The following is a 17402-nucleotide window of genomic DNA, read 5'->3' on the forward strand; positions in this document are numbered from 1 at the left end:
AGTTGTCACTAGTGATTATCTCCTACACATTCTCACCATCTTCAGAGACAGTGATTGTTTTATAGCTAATTAAAAATTTAGACAAGGCAACATTGTAACCTGATTATTGCACTGACACTCAGGGACTGAATCGTGAAGATGGCCTTGTGAAGAAATGAAGCCCCCCACCCCCACCCGAAGGGGGGAAAAAAAGAAAAAGAAAAAAGAAATCAATAGTCCACTCTGCCTCCAACATCTTAATGCCACTCTCAGAGGAGAGGGATGTGCGGAAGTGATGGACTCTCTGTCAGTTACTAGACATCAGAGGAGTTTTTAATTGAGGCCCCAGCGGGGCAGACAGGGAGACAGGAAATGCTGAGAAGAGCGTTAGCCTGGCCCATATTAGATGACATGGGAAGGCCGTTTGTGAGACAGTGTTCACACGCTTTTGTTCCTCTGCTATGCTAAGGCTGCACACTATATTACAATTTTTATTATAGTACAGCAATGTGCAAAAGTCTTGAGCCCCCTCTCATTTCTTGCTCTCAAGGGCATTGGCTGCTTTTTCACTGATTTTTAGTCGAGTGCTTGAACTTGACCATTTTCAAAGGAATTTGTTTTTGTTTGTTTGTTTGTTAAAGGACTTAATGATCCATAGGGTAATTGTTCATGCATACAAAATGCACCTAACTTAACACTGTTATGTTTACACGTAACGGATAACAAACTTATTTTAAATTACATTTCTAGGAACTTTGTTACTGGGAGCATGTCAAAAAAACACATTTGTTCCCATTTTCATAGTCAACTCTACCAAAATGCCAAAGATAACTCAGTTTGATAGACATAAAATAGTATTAATGAGGTAATCCCTTAAGAACTGTTAGCTGGACACTAGGTAAATATAGCCATGGACCTGAAAGATGCAGTTAACTTTTCACTTGATCCATCTACTTTTTGCTGAAGCCTCATCCGAAATGGTCTCGGTGGAAAGATTGCTGTCAAGATTTGGTCAGGAGAGAGGCAAAACAGTGAGTGCCTACAGCCATTTGTATAACATGGTGCAGGGGCTGTGACAGTTCAGGGCTGATTTTTGTGTTTGGGATTTTATTAAAATTGATAAAAAAGTGCCCTTAGATTTTTATTCGACTTTGCAATACCATGTGGAAAACATCTAATCAGCGACAACGTCATTTTTCAGAGTGACAGTGATCTCAACACTCAAACTGCAGTAAAAGCATATCTGGACAGAAAAACACACAATGGAGCACTGTCATAGATTTTCCTCCCCAGAACCTGAACCTCAACATTATTGAAGCAGCTGTGGTCTCTGTGCAAACATCAGAACTGTGTACCTTTTTTAATAGTTCATGTTTTTTTAATTGAATAGGTTTCAAATGCAGGGTAGACAATGTGCACAGAATTGTTTGTATACATTTTTTAGCTAAAGTTTAACTTATCATCACATTAAACGTTGTTCTAGTTTACAGTAGTTGTGGAGGTTAGCTCCATGCTGGTTAAAATTAAGAGCTCATCGCATCCTGTAGCCAGTAGAGAGTGTGCGTGTGTTTATATCCATGCAGTGTGCTTCACAAAACCTCTGGTTTGGGATTTCATTTTGGGTAAAAGGCTTGCAAGTGTGTTTCATGTACTATGAATCCTGTTTTTTCACCATGTCCTTCCATGGCTGACTTGTCTTATCATTAGGACAGGGACTCGGTCAGCAGTGTCTTGTGCCTTGTGGTTTTTCTTTTTACACCAGTGCAAGGGTTGTTCATGTCACAGCTGGGTCACATTCTCAAACATCCCACACACTTACTGACATGCTACCTCATGGTTTGCGTCTCTCTGTTAAGCCGCCTGAGTCTGTTTCTTCACCCACCATTTTCTTTGCATGCAAATGTTCATTTTTTTATTGTAAAATGCAAGTGTATGCTTACTGGTTAACATCCAGTAAGCCATTTAAGATGCTCACTGTGCTCTTTGATGTGACATTTAAATTCCATTCTGCACCAGAACAAATAAGTGTATCCAAATCCACATCAGATAGTGTCTTTACCATTCTGAAGTTTATTCTGGTTATACTGCGCACCTCTACCCCAGGCCATTGTTTATATATGCCAGCACAGAGCTATTACGCATCCTCGCACCTCTCTGTCTGTAACGTACCCTCTGCATTACTAACACGACAGCCGTGCAGTTGGCTCTGAGCTGTATATTCAGTTAATTAGCCCCTCTACTGGGTATGGGATTACCTTCAGCTGTAAAGATGAGAAAATTCACGCTAACCTTGCCCCTGGCATATATGAGCAAGACTTGAAATAATTTCTCTGTAAATACTTGTGACTTAGTTTCCCTATGCTTTTCCCATCAGACAGTTCAGTAACATTCATTGTACTTTTGGCTATGTGTACTGTGGTAAAACTCAAAAATTCTAACAGTTATGAATCTACCTTCTTCCCCTTTTGTTTATATGGTATTGCCATTTTTTTTAAATGCATGTCATTTTGCTCTTTGGCTAACCTTGTTTCACACACAACCCACAGACCAACAGTATAAAACATGGATATCACTTCTGGGCAGAGATGGGCAGTAACGCGTTACTGTAATCTGATTACTTTTTTCAGGTAACGAGTAAAGTAAGGGATTACTATTGCAAAAACGGTAATTAGATTACCGTTACTTTCCCGTAGGAACGCTGCGTTACTAAAACCGTGATTTTTTTTTTTTTTTTTTTTTTTTTCTTTTGCGAGAATGTCTCACGACAGTGAGGTAAGCGAGTGCGACGTTCGTGACAACAGCTGTGTGCAGATCAACAGTGCATCATATATCGAGTGCGGGAGAGAGTATGAGCGTACAGCGTTTAAAGCGTGGAAGTACTGACCTTATTTTGAGTTTGATTCCATAAAAAGTGACAAAAACATTAGTGTCCGTTGTGCGTGGGAAGAAAACTTCTTTTTACAGCGAAAAAACCCCCTAAACTTCCAAGCAAGCACCGAGTGCGCTACGACGTAATGGGAAATTCACAGAGAAACTCGCGGATTCTTCCACTGACCGCTGCGGCACACCTGCACCAGGGTAAACCTCCGCCTACGCCACTCCTGCTTTACAGGTGAAAATAGAGCAAGAGGACCGCTGAGTCTTTGATGTTATTTATTTTCTGCTGTGTTTTACTTGCATCTATTTGAAAGAGTGAGTGTAAACACACACAAAAAAAATATATTTTATGTGCTGGAATGTGCAGAAAATAAGTTTAAATGTTAAACAAATTTCTTCCAGTCAGAGAATGTTGCATATAATTAAATTTTTGCTTGATGCATAAAGTTAAAAGTTTAAAACTAATTAAACAAGTTTTAAAAAGAGACTTTTCCATTTGATTACATTTTGTATGATGGATTATGCAGAAAAAGTAGAATTGGGCTGAAAGATCTATCGCTTTATCACCTACTCAGGTTGTAAATCGTGTTTTTAAAAAGTAACTAAGTAACTAAGTAATTAATTACTTTTGGAAATAAGTAATCAGTAAAGTAACGGGATTACTTTTTTAGGGAAGTAATCGGTAATTAGTTACTGATTACTTTTTTCAAGTAACTTGACCAACACTGCTTCTGGGTCACAAAAATGAAGCCAGTTCAGCCTAACAATTTTCATTCTGTCTGAAGGCCACCAGATGGCGATAGCTATGGTTGCAAAAAGACTTCTGGCATTATGGAAGTCTTTCAGAAAACAGCTTTCTGCAAACACTTTAGTCCTGAGTTTATGGGTTAGTCAATCTTTCGTGGTCACATTGAATAAAAACGCTAAGCATTTTTAATAAATCTGTCTCACACTGTGCTTCAAATTGAATGGTTTTATGCGCATTGGCTAATAAGTTGTCTGCCAAAACCTATTAGCCAATCAGCATGCAGATTTACAGTCAGAGCCCCCTCTTCGTTATCAGCTCCACCCTTTTGAAACAGATGTTGATACAGAATTGTTTGAGGCTTCAAAACATGACTTCAGAAACCAATGGGTCATGTTACAGTTGCTATATCCATCTTTTATCAGTGCGCCCCAGGGTGGCTGTGGCTACAATGTAGCTTGCCATCACCAGTGTGTGAATGTGTGTGTGAATAGGTGGATGACTGGATATATAAAGCGCTTTGAGGTCCTTAGGGACTAGTAAAGCGCTATATAAATACAGGCCATTTACCATTTTATACTCTGTATTCAGTTCAGTTTTATTTATATAGCACCAAATCACAACAAGTTGCTGCAAGGTAAAGACCCTACCTATATTAATACAGAGAAAACCCCAACAATCAGACAACCCCCCATGAGCAAGCACTTGGTGACAGTAGGAAGGAAAAATTCCCTTTTAACAGGAAGAAATCTCTGGCAGAACCAGGCTGAAGGAGGGGCAGCCATCTGCTGTGGCAAGTAGGGGGCCAGGGGAGGGAGATGAGACAAAAGACACACTGTGGAAATGCAGAGTGGCGTATAAACACAAAGAGAGGGAAAAAAGGTGAATTCATACTATTAATTTAGTTTTTCATTCATACTGCTACACTGTTTTGTTTCATATGCAAAAGCTGCGATCATCGAAATCCATCTCTGGCTTTGACCTGCCAAATGAAACTCAAGTACACTCCATCTCCATGTCTCATTGTAACCTCTCTGTGCTGTGCGACTGTTGAGTGGCAGGGAATATTCACCTGTGGATCAATCAGATTAAAGTCTTGACTCATTTTATGAGGGTGGTAACCTTAGCACACCATCTCATCATTCTAAATCCATAGCACTGCATTATAGGCAGACTACCTCCACACTTTGAGCCAACCTTCCACTGGAGAAAGGTCAGAAGCAGCCTGACATGTCTGAGAGATAGCTTACGAGTTGAGAGTAGACTAATACCACAGAGTTCATTGTGATTCAAGCCCAGTCCAGCATTCACGCAGTCACAGCCTCAGTCTCTGCTTGCTTATGAAGCAAAAACTAATTCATCCAATTGTTTTTTCACCTCCTCAGGTCACTTGGTCACTCCCCCGCTTACCCCCCATCGCTTCAACCTTCACTGACTCACTAACTCATCCACCTTGCTCTCCTGCATACTTTCCACTACTTTCTGCACCACCACCAGATGGCTTTTATAGTTCTCCCGCTGAGAAAAAAAGAGGGCTGTTAGAATCTTTATTCCTATAAATGCAGAGCCATTATTTTGTTTTAATGTGCACGTCTGCACATCATACACTCCTGCTTGCCTCAAACCCATAGCGTCAGGGGAAGGGCAATAATGTCAGACAAATTGTGTAAGTAAATGGGCGCTAGGTCGTCCTAGAGATGAGCACATTGCCTCTCTGCATGCCAATATGACAGTGAGGTAGCATCTTACTGAAAAGCTATTTATTGAAATGCAAAAAAGAGCAAAGGCTCCAAGCGAAGATGCTGACAGGACAAAAACCTGTCGCCATCCATCTCAGTTTGCCAAGTTTTCCCTCTACAAGTCAGCTCCTTGTCCTCTCTTGGTGAGGAGAGGTGTTCCTAGAAATATTGCAAGAACAGCTGGTGTGCCTGTGCAGTCACAAGCTTTTCAAGCTGGGGCTGAATGGGGAGGGTTCTGGGGTTTTGATGGACACCTTCGAGGTTGATAATAAAGGCTCATAATTGAAACTGAAGCTGAAACAAATTCAAAGTCATTCGTTCAATGTAATCCTAATATTCATGCTCATGTTTTTCATTCTGATTAATCCGTGTCCTCTGACACTGAGGCCATCTTTCCATTAGCACAGTTGTTATTGTTTCTGCCAATCTTTTCTTCCGTGGTCAGGTTGTGTTACGCAGAAAGTGCATGAAAAAAGTTGAAATCATCGATGCCTGTGCATCTATTTGCACTTTCTGAGGTAGTTTGTGTATATATATCAATCACTTCACTAGTTTACGGTGAGTATGATTTAATTCTGAGCTCCTGTTTTGTCTCATTGAGTTTTATATCTCATTCACTTTACTTTGTCTTCCCGCTCTTACTGTATCGTCAGAATAAATGTCTTTATCTCTACCTTATGACTCATTGTTAGAAAGCTATATAAGCCTGTTTCTAGCTGTGCCTCTGTGGTCTCCAGGGCTGTATAGGCCCTCTAGCAGGGCTGGGCTCTGGTGCTGCTCAACCCTTGGGCTAGCCCCTAGTCCAGCTTGCTCTTCTGTGATCAATTCTCCTCTGTAACAGGTGCCCTTTCTCTCTACCTCCATCTTCACAACCAGCCAGGAAAAAGCCAAGTTGTTCATCCTGACAATGAAAGAAAAACCTAATTGACTCTTCCTCTCCTCTTCCTCATCCATCCAGCTTGTCTACAATGAGCCTTGAGGCTCTTTTTAGCCTGAAGCCATCCTTCCGTCAAGAGACATTATTCTCCTTTGGTCCCAGCTTAAGAGGCAAGGTGTCTTCTAGGAAGGTAAAACTGGGGTGACAGTTGGAGAGAAAGCAGCTTTGATCTCGACCGCCTTCACGTTGCAGAACCAAGATGACAGGCAAGGGAGTCTTAGGAGCACTTTATTCCTCCAGAGGTGCTGGAGAGAAAACACTCAGGCTTGTAAAAATGCCTGCAAATCTTTTACTGAAGCCCAAACAATACCTAAGCTGGGCCCTTGCAAGTCCTCTATAGTGTCTTCTAGAGACTAAGGGAGCCTCTTTTCTCCCTGGCGTTGCGCCCTATGTTAGAGGCTCCATATGGAGGTGGTATTTTATCATTCTCTTACCTGCCCCCATTAAATATCTATTTTTATCTTAGTAGGCTCCTGTGGTCTTCTACAGTCCACAAAACACCTACGGTGATGCACCCCTTGTATAATAAGTATTACTTCAGGATAAGCCCTGGGTTAGGTGTGGTTGTTATCACATATAAAAATGCTACAAAAATTGATTGATGGTATAAATGTAGCAACTTTCCATATGGCACTTGTTTTTGAGAAATTTGATTATGCTCATAAAAAATCTGCAAGGAAACGACATAGTGTGTTATATCCATGTGCAGCGTAATAGAAAATGACCGCTTTATAGCTTCTGCACCTGCCTTATATTAGAGATGGACCGTATCGGTATCGGTCCGATACTGACGTAAATTACTGGATCGGATATCGGGGAAAAATACAAGATGTAATCCGATCCATTAAATATCAAAAAAGCACCTCACAAAACTTGCGACACGGCGTGACTCTCCTCATAACCTTAGCACGTCAAAGCAGTGTGCTCACATAGAGCGGCTGTGTGTATTTGTAGCATGCAAACCAGCATTTCATCTCCGAGGAAGTGATCCCAGAGAGAAGTAAAGCAAGTGTGTAAGTTCATCTCTGAATGTTTGTAAAGCATTCCCACGTTAAGCTTAACAACCGATATATGAAGCGACTGCCTCTTCTCTCCCCCTCCTGCTGCTACTTCAATCATGAAACTGATCAGTGATCAGCTGATCGGCTTTTCTGTCGCGAGTCCGTCTCTCTTGTTTGTTTATCTCCCACTTTGCACCAGAAAGAGGAAACCAGCGGCTGAATAACAGCAGCACGTTTAAGCTTGATAATCTGTTGTTAAAATTTATTTAATATATGGATATTTAATAATATCAGAATCAATAAACACAATTCTGATTCTGATTCTGATATTGCTTTCTAGACCAGGATCCTTTTCTACGTAGCTGACGGCTGGTAACTGTGCAGGGGCGGATCTAGCAAAGTTTGGCCAGGGGGGCCGATAGGGCATGAACAGGGAGAAGGGGGCACAAAGACATACTTTTCTTTCTTATTCTCATTTAAAATGTCTAGCTTTTATTAAATAATTATCTGAATCTTACACCCAAAGTTTTAATCTGATGTAAAATAAATAGAAGTCCATTACTGTATATAGTGACTATTAAGTCTAATATATATACCCTAGTAAGCTATAGTACTTTTTCCTTTGGGAAGGTACCATCTGTGCAGTCTGCAGTTCTGTTGAAGAAAGATGTTGAATCTATTTAATTATTCTTGGAAAAATAATTTATTTCTGTGCATTTTTTTTCACACTGCATCAAATTAAATTTGATTACGTCGATTAAGCATCATGAGGTGGAGGGTGGTTCCCTATTTTTTTTATTTTTTTTATTTTTTTTTTTTGCTGGGAGTTTTAGAGCCCTATTAGTTAGGTTGCTTACTCTTTAAAATACCAGAATAGGGGTGATGGAGTAGGTTTAAGATTATTAGATTGATCAGTATTCCTGAACTATGAAATATTTTGGGTGCAGTGCATTTTTTGCATACAGGTATAAAAGAATAGCTTTAGTGTTTGTTTGTTTTTTTGTTTTTTTTAACCTGAGTATGAACTTATACAAAAAGCAGCAAGATATTAAAAAAACAGTTTTATTGATTAAAAAACACACTATATCGGATTCATATCGGTATCGGCCGAAATCCAAATTTATGATATCGGTATCGGACATAAAAAAGTGGTATCGTGCCATCTGTAATCTCTAATGACATCTCACAAGCGTTCGCTTTTTGATACAAAGACTGTTTACACAGTTTGTAATTGCAGAGAAATACATTTATTTTCGAGCAGGAAGCTCACCCTTCTCGTTATACCCTGTAGATGAACAGAGAGTTTGTTTAATTAACTACATATTCTTTAAATAATGTTCCCTTTTATAAAAAGTAGGATAATTATAAAAAAAATATTATAGCTCTATTACATAGGAAAAAAAACTCTTTTTTTTCTGTTGTCTCTTATTTAACATTAGGGACGTTTGTGGCAATAAATTTCTTAATCAACTAAACAGGTCACTTAAGAAATATTAAGTTACATTTGAAAACTGTTTAAAAAAAAAAATCCCCATTCCAAAATGTCATGTGACAATCTGATTGGCTTAGGAGTGATGATGTCATATGGATCTTTGATCCTCTGAAGTTTTTCCTTAAGTAGGGGTGAGAAACAGCAATTTTTAGTTCGTTTCTTCGCAGCCTTTGTGTTTGCAGCCTTCAAACGTTCACTACAGAAACATTCGGAAACCTGTCAGAGTCATCGGATACAAACGCCAACATGTATCCAAGATTACGGCAACCAAGACAAAAAGATTACGCCGCCTCTCCTTCCACGCGTGGCCGGCCAATTTCTCCAAATGGCCTCTTATCCACCCAAAGGGCATTACGGGAGAGTAGAAATGTAAACAACCATCTCCAGAACAAAATTCAACAAATTGAAAAAGAAAAACTTCACCTGGAGAAGAAGTGCTTACAAATGGAAGCACAAAATAAACACCTGGAAGAAACACTACAGCGCCAGCCCGACATCAACATTATTAATGAGGGCTGGGGGATCAAGTTTGCTCAAGCCAGAGAGCAGATTGTATTCCTCATCAAAGAAAACAAGAAAAAGAGCGCTGAAGTTAAAGAAATGTCCGAGCATAAGATAGAGTGGGATCTCCAATACATGGACCAAAAGAATCACCTGCTCCAGAGAAAGCTTGATGAAGCTGAAGAAAAAAATAAAGAAGTCCTCCAACAGAAGGAAGAACAGGACAAAAAGCAAAAAGACCTGCAGCGCGAACTCCAAGGCATGCAGGAAAAGTACACAATGGTGAAGGTAAGGTTGGATCAAACACTGTGCCAAAATAAAGACCTCCTTCAAGAGAAAGAGCAACAGCAAGAAAGACTGACAGAAGAAAAGTGCATTATCAAGGACTTTGAGAGTAAAAATCAAAAGTTGCAAGGATTCTGTGATGAACTGAAGGTCAAAACAAGTGAGCTGGAGGGAGAAAAGAAAACACTGGAAAAACGATGCTCACAGATGCAGAAAAGGATCGATCAAATGGCAAAAAACAACTCGGAGCTCATTAAGGGGATATTGTTGGAATTCAACAACTTGAAGCGGGAAAACACCGAAATGCAGGCCCAAAAGCAAGACAAAACGCATGTAGACCTGCAGTGTACGCTCCACGACATCCAGAGAAGAAATGAGCAGCTAGAAGGCCTGCACAAAGAAGATCAACTGAGAAATGCAGACCTGCAGAAGACAAAGCTAACACAGGAGGCAACATCCAAAGACCTCAAAGAAAAGCTTGAAGAAACACAAGCAACATTAGAACAGGTGGAACAAACATGCAAGAAACTTAAGAAGCAAAACACAGAAACCATCGATGAGTTGAGAACCCTCATCCTGGAGAAAAAGGCGCTCGTAGAAAAGTCCATGAAAAAGAAGAAAAAATTCTTCAGCTTTTTTTGGAAGAGGGACAATACTGCTTCTTCAACTGATGTAGCCTCGTCTTGCTCCACCTCTGTTCACCCCCCCAACCAGTCCCGGCAGTTGACTGCCCCCTCCTGCCGGCGGTTTCTGCCCGTTTAAAGGCAGTTTTTCCTCCCCACTGTCGCCTAGTGCTTGCTCAGAGGGGATTGTTGGGGTTTTCTCTCCTCTACCTTGTTTCGTTATTTACTTGCTAACTTTTTTGCTCTTACTTCGTTTTACCTTGTTTCTTTATTTACTTGCTTGTTTAACTTTTTGTTCAACTTATCTAACAAAATAAACCAATTAAATTTATCCTTTGAGTACTGTTCATCTAATCTTTACAGAATTTCTCCAAAACACTTTCAAACATTCAGATCTGTCTTTCATTTTCTTCTTGAAACCTCATGAACGATGAACTAAAAACTCTGGAACATGGTTTGAAACACTGAAATTGTTTCAGCTGAAACTGGCAAAGTCATACGTGCGTGTGTGTGTTCTCTGATTTATTATGAGAATGTCATGCCTGATCATTTGCACCCACAACATCAAAAATGGGGGCAAAAGGGAGGAGATCGCGTTTAATCAATTATAACACAAGGTCAGAAATATAAGTGCTGACATGAGTAGTGTCCACAGAAACCTCTGAATCTCAGCTAAAAACTCATGTAAACCATGTCTACAAACACCAAACAAAGCAAAGACACCAGACAGTTAAAAGAGCAGTTACGTCACCATGAATCTGTGGACAGGTAATATCCATATTTTGATTTATGATTTTCTGGACTTAAATGTGAACTGAAGCCTATTTTCAAAGGTTTTCTATGCTATAAAATACTTTAAAATAAACTAGGTGAGGGAAATAAAAAAATCAAATGTTTCTATGTTTGAGTCACAGCAAGTTTGACAGTAACATCTGCAGTAATATTCACATCTCTAATAGAGATGGACCGATCTGATATTACATATTGGTATCGGTCCGATACTGACATAAATTACTGGATCGGATATCGGAGAAAAATACAAAATGTAATCCTATCCATTAAATATCAAAAAAGCACCTCACAAAACTCATACTTTTCTTTCTTATTCTCATTTAAAATGTCTAGCTTTTATTAAATAATTATCTGAATCTTAGACCCAAAGTTTTAATCTGACGTAAAATGAATAGAAGTCCATTACTGTATATAGTAGCTATTAAGTCTAATATACCCTAGTAAGCTATAGTACTTTTTCCTTTGGGAAGGTACCATCTGTGCAGTCTGCAATTATGTTGAAGAAAGATGTTGAATCTATTTATTTATTCTTGAAAAATAATTTATTTCTGTGCATTTTTTTTTCACACTGCTTCAAATTAAAGTTGATTACGTCGATTAAGCATCATGAGGTGGAGGGTGGGGGGTGGTTCCTTATTTTTTCTTTCTTCTTTTTTTTTTTTTTTGCTGGGAGTTTTAGAGCCCTATTAGTTAGGTTGCTTACTCTTTAAAATACCAGAATAGGGGTGATGGAGTAGGTTTAAGATTATTAGATTGATCAGTATTGCTGAACTATGAAATATTTTGGGTGCAGTGCATTTTTTGCATACAGGTATAACAGAATAGCTTTAGTGTGTTTTTTTTGGTTTTTTTTTTTTACTTGAGTATGAACTTATACAAAAAGCAGCAAGATATTAAAAAAACAGTTTTATTGATTAAAAAACACACTATATCGGATTCATATCGGTATCGGCCGATAGCCAAATTTATGATATCGGTATCGGACATAAAAAAGTGGTATCGTGCCATCTCTACCTTATATTTTACATATATATAGCGTCACACCAACACTTTGAGTAAAGTCACAACATAATCAGTAAGCTATGATATTGCACTGGTGTTACTACTGCCATGTCCTCACAATCTGTTTATCAGTAATGTACACAAAATATGTGATCTCTACATGAGCTGTGGATTATGTCCCTTCTTAGTGGCCACATCACAAGACAGAAATATCTAATAAACGAGTAACCAGAGGCTGCTTGTTTGGAATCACATGCCACAAGCAAGAAAATTCCTCAGAATTCAAATTGAGATTTCTGTTGATCTTCTTTCATATATGAAGTATACTAAATGTAATTTTTAGAAGACCAAATATTATTTCAGGATAAAATGTATTACTGTTACGCAAGACTAAATTCATAAATGCAGTAAAGTTTAAATACGCTAAAAGTATCTAGATCCTTACTGTGCTTCCAGTTCTTTGTGCCAATATGACAACAAAAAAAGATCTACTCTGTAGATAGCATGATTTCATTTGTGCCCACAGTGCACATAATATTCATTTCATGTTTACTGGTAACACAACACTTTGTGTTGGCATCAGCAAACATGGAAGGATAATAAATACAGACAAGGAACCCTGATGAGAGTTTGGCATTTAGGTCTGTTATTATCATTGTCTGTCTCTATCAAATCAAATCAGCTTAATGTTAGGCACACATTACACTTCCAACAGTGTTGAGTACAAAGTTGGCTTGAAATTTATAATTGATTTTTCTAACAGACAACATTTTAAGTGTGTATTCTGATTAGTGCTACACATTAACAGCATTGAGAAAATGCCAAGTGTATCAGTTAAGTTTGTCCTCTGTCTGCAGGCTCCAGGTAATGTGACAGTGCAGCCCAGAGCACTCCATCCTTACCCTTGCACAGAGGGAGTAGGGAAAAAGGGGAAAGAGAGGATAGGTAAACAGAGCCATTAGAGACAAATCTATTTCTGAAGAAAACAAAATCACATCATCAAACAAGAGAAAAAGAAAAATATGATCCTGCAGCCCTTTGGGCCCCAGCGTTGCAATGATAGCCGACTATGGCATTTGTCTTTATCAGCCTGCCTAGAGGGAGGAAAAGCATGGTGGGGAAGGTATGAGAATAAAAAGAGAATGAGAGACCATGGAAACAAAGAGCACTGCACCTTCTTTACTCGCCACAAAAAGCTAGACATATTTGTTACCTTTTTTTGCAATCACAACACGTGAACAGCTCTTGTACGATTAGTTCTTTCATACATGTGTTCGTTCCTGGTACGAAGTGGCTTTCAGATGGTCATTCTTTAAATATAGCAGAGCGAAGGGCTCAGTGGACAGCAGTCCACAGCATCATCACTCATGGCTAGCCTGGGGAGGCTTACACAGCTTCATCATAATGACAAGATTGACTTTCCAGATTTTATCCTTTCTCTGACATTTCGTTCTTTATTCTGCTCTGCAGTTGCAGCACCAAGGAGTCTTTATAATGCCTTTTGTATTGAGAGACACTCTTGAAATGGATATAAACAGCTAAACAGGCCATGGCAACCTTAAAATTACAGTATAATCTTAACATACGTTTTTGTATGCAATTCTGCTCTCTTAATTTAGAGTGATATCAAAGCATGAATCTTCGTCGAGCAGAAATAACAAAGCAGGGTGTAAGTCAAACGGTGCATCGTGTTAGATGCTAACATCAGCATGCTAATATGTTCACAGTGAAGGTGAATAGTCATTTTGCAGGGGTTTTTTTTGTCAATAAACCAAAATGTTGTACAAACTGAGAATTTGATGTGATCGTGGCATTCACAAAAGAGTTAAAGGATCAATATGTGTACAGACTTAAAGAGATCTCTCCAGTTAGTGTTGTAAAACATTAACTGGCATCTTTCCTGAAGTCATTAGGAGTCATGTTTGTACAATAAATGCCACACCACTCCATCTAATAATATGGTAAGCCAACAAACTGACCAAATAATGTTGCCATATCAAATAAATCTATTTTTAATATCAAGTACACTTGTTTTACAGGATAATGTTTTTTTGTTTTGTTTTGTTGTGGTGTTTACTTTTTTAATGGATTTCCTTCGGAGATTAAATGCCGGTATTAGCCTTCCATCTTGGCTGGTTTATATTTTAGCTTGCCTGTCTTCATTTCTGATGCCAAGTCTTTACACATGCTTCACCATTGCGTTTGTCCAATGCCAGTCATTTTTTCAGCATTTGTTTTCTTTCTTTTTTTTTTCTTTTTTTTTTTGCCCCGAGTGGGCATTCTCTGAAGGAGGCTTGTTTGTGCTACAGCCAGGCTCGCAGCTATTTAGTGGCTCTGCTGTTTCCTTCTCCCTCTGTTCAGTTTGAATACCCCAGGGAAATTTGGCTGTGTCTGATATCTTTTTGTTGTCCCGTTAACCAGTTTTTTATTTTTCCTCATCAGTTTCCAGTTAGCCAGGATACTGTCACCAATTTTGATGGATAATTTCTGAAAAGTGATGTGAAGTGAAAGCATTTTATGGTTAGAAACCTGTATTTAACATATGGGCATATGTATAGCAAAAAAAACAACAAAACAAACATTAACTAAATTTTGGCAACCACAATTGAGAATCTTCTGGCTTGTTGTACATCTCAAAACTCAGAACTAGTCATTGACTGGGTACATCAGGAAGTTATAGAGTATTAAAATCATCAAAACTTGTCACATCTGACCAATGTGTAGCAGAAGGTAGGGAGTGGGATAGTTAGTGCCAGCAACCTCTGAAAGCGGTGCCAGTGCTGTTTGAAACGACAACACAGTCTTGTGTGACTGGTAAACTATCTGCCATCTGGGCTCAATTGAAAGGCTCAAGTGTCTTAATTGGACAGTAGTAAAGAAGCTCTTACTGTTCACATCAAGCAAATTTTCCCAGTAATATCTATTTTCTCTGACAGTCCCAGTGTTTCTGAAAGTCAAACCTAATATGGAGTCAATGTGACAGTGTTGATGATGATGATGATGATGGCAATAATCATCATCTGTGTCATCATGTTTTGCTTTAGTACTTCTGCAGGCTTGGTAATTCAGATTCTTTATGGCAAGGAATTCTAACAGCAAAATTGTCAAATAGCACGATAATGGTGATGGATACAGCAGTGACAGTTGCACTCTTATTTTAGCACTGCAAGAGTGAATAATGAGGCTCTTTCTCCCTCTGCCCTTTCTGCTTCAGGTCAGAACATTGCGTTCCCTCCGGTGGCTCTGTGGGTAACTGTTGGCCTGGCTATATGTCTGCTGGTGCTGCTCATTGCCCTGGCTGCTGTCTGCCGCAGGAAGATCAAGGAGAGCTGCGAGGAGGCCAAGAGAGAAGGTGGGGGAAATGGAGAGGTGGCTGTGCACATGCAACACCAGTGTATATTCTCACATTTCATGGGTGATGACCTCTTCAAATTCTGTGTTGAGTCCTCAAGGTTGGATAAAAGAATGTTTTAGGGCTGCCTTGCTTTCATTAGGAAATATGAAATATTAATCTTAGAGCAGTGGCAGCTTTTATCCCCCACAAAAAATAAAATAAAGTCATGATATTATGTCGTCTATTTTGATATTTTAGTTTTTGGACTATGTTTGCCTACTACATACATAATCCAAGGGCTTACTGAATAATGGATGTTAACCAGTGGTGCTCTCAAGCATTTTCAAGCCTTCTCAGGGCCTTCATTAAAATGTTGGATGATTTATTAAACTCTTCACATATTGGCCCGGTGGATGATGCAGTACTCCAATGTGTCGCCTAGATCACGTGGGAGGCACAATGATAGTGAGAGAGATAGAGGAGAAAGCAGAGATGAGATGTTAACTGCTCAAGGAACTGTGAGAATCCAGAGGGAGTTCTGGTTAATGCATATAGGCAGGATCTTGGATGGTGGGACACATATCTTCAGCTGAGAGGAACATCATTACTAGGCTCTGGTAATTAGCGTTGCGGAATAGCCAAGGATCGCCGCAAGTGCACAGAGAAAAAGTTTTGAAATGAGATAGATAGTGCAAAGCCACCAGCTCTGCTGTAATGAGATCTGCTCAGAGTGGAGGAGACATTTAAATAAAGGTCAGCCAGTGTCTGCACCAAGGCCCAGAGGTTTAAAAATAAATATGGAAGTGACACAGACTCAGAGTAAATAGCTCCATGGAACATATGAAATCAAATGAAATGGAAAGAGAAAAATATAATGCAGTTCCTCCCACGGGCAAAGGCCTCCTAGGGGTTGTGGGACCCCTTTCTTCAGTGGGCTGGAAGATGATCTGCTTGTCTCGCCTGCAGCCCTACCACTGAAGGCAGGATTGATTATGTGGTCATCCACTGCCCACCTTATTAAAATGTATTTTTCCGAGCACCGATCCGAAAAGTGGGAATGCTGACTTATTCACATATCATGCAAAGTTTTATACTCCTGATAAAGTGATACTCTGTGAATACAGATGTTGAGTGGCTTAAAATAGGATTGGTACGCATATATCCAGAGCTGTGGGGAGAATAGGAAGCAGGGATATGCAACTTAATTGTGGTTGTCTTATCTTTTAATGGTATTCCCGGATATGGTCAGATTGAAGTTGACACTCCTTTTCACTGTGTCTGGGTATCGAGGGTGGAAGGGTCAGTAAAAGTGGAGAAGTGAGCAAGTCATTTTTCTTCCCTGTCATAATGTATGTGGGGCACTAGAATATGTATCATAACAGAGCTGAGCTGCTTGTGGTATTGCAGCTGGAAGTGAAAGCTCCCTTCCAGAGGCAGAGTTGCCTCAACGCCAGCACGGCTCGGCCCTCTCCCATTTTGTATTTTTCATTCATACTTCTCTTTGGCCTCTTTACATAATTACTATGACTATGTGTCTGAGATATGCTAGCAGGGGCCACTGATCCATTTCTCTAAAGCATAATTTACATTCACATAAGCGTGTGATTTAATCAAGCCTACACTTGGGATCATCTGTAAGGGACACAGGACAGAGCTCCCCCGTGTGAGAGATGAAAGTCAGAAGGGAGTCAGTGTTTTCCCTGTGGGGCTGTAGCACAGTGGTGCACATGTTTTACTGGGGTTAACGGTTAGGCACAAAAAACAGGAATACCCCATGCCAAAAAGCTTTCAAGCTTTTGAAATAACAAAATTATTTTGTTCCAGGTGTATGTAAAAAGCACATTAAAACAGGCGTTCGTTAAATCTCTTACCAAAATACTAGCAAAATGGTTATTTTTTTTAAATGGGCAAAATAGCTTGATTTTTGTCATCCAGCACTCATTTTCAAAGGGAGATTTAAAACCCTACCAGCACAAAACGCAGCTGCCATTAAGTCTTGTGTGTTTTAATATGCACAAAGGGTTTATAAGAATAAGCCTCTGCTGCTTCTAGGGTCCAAGAATGAATGAATTAAGCCACTAATGAGTGTATTTCT

The 17402-nt window shown here is 39.4% G+C and overlaps 1 protein-coding gene across 1 annotated transcript in view; it reads left to right on the forward strand.

Moving 5' to 3' along the window:
• cd276 (CD276 molecule) overlaps positions 1-17402 on the forward strand; it is a 71565-nt gene that overhangs the window by 33816 nt on the left and 20347 nt on the right. The window contains exon 5 of the mRNA XM_004539623.2: positions 15188-15325. Within this exon, the coding sequence (XP_004539680.1) occupies positions 15188-15325 (138 nt within the window). The remainder of the gene's footprint in view (positions 1-15187; positions 15326-17402) is intronic.

The sequence above is a fragment of the Maylandia zebra genome, linkage group LG1 (genome assembly GCF_041146795.1).
Source record: "Maylandia zebra isolate NMK-2024a linkage group LG1, Mzebra_GT3a, whole genome shotgun sequence".
Taxonomy (NCBI): Eukaryota; Metazoa; Chordata; class Actinopteri; order Cichliformes; family Cichlidae; genus Maylandia; species Maylandia zebra.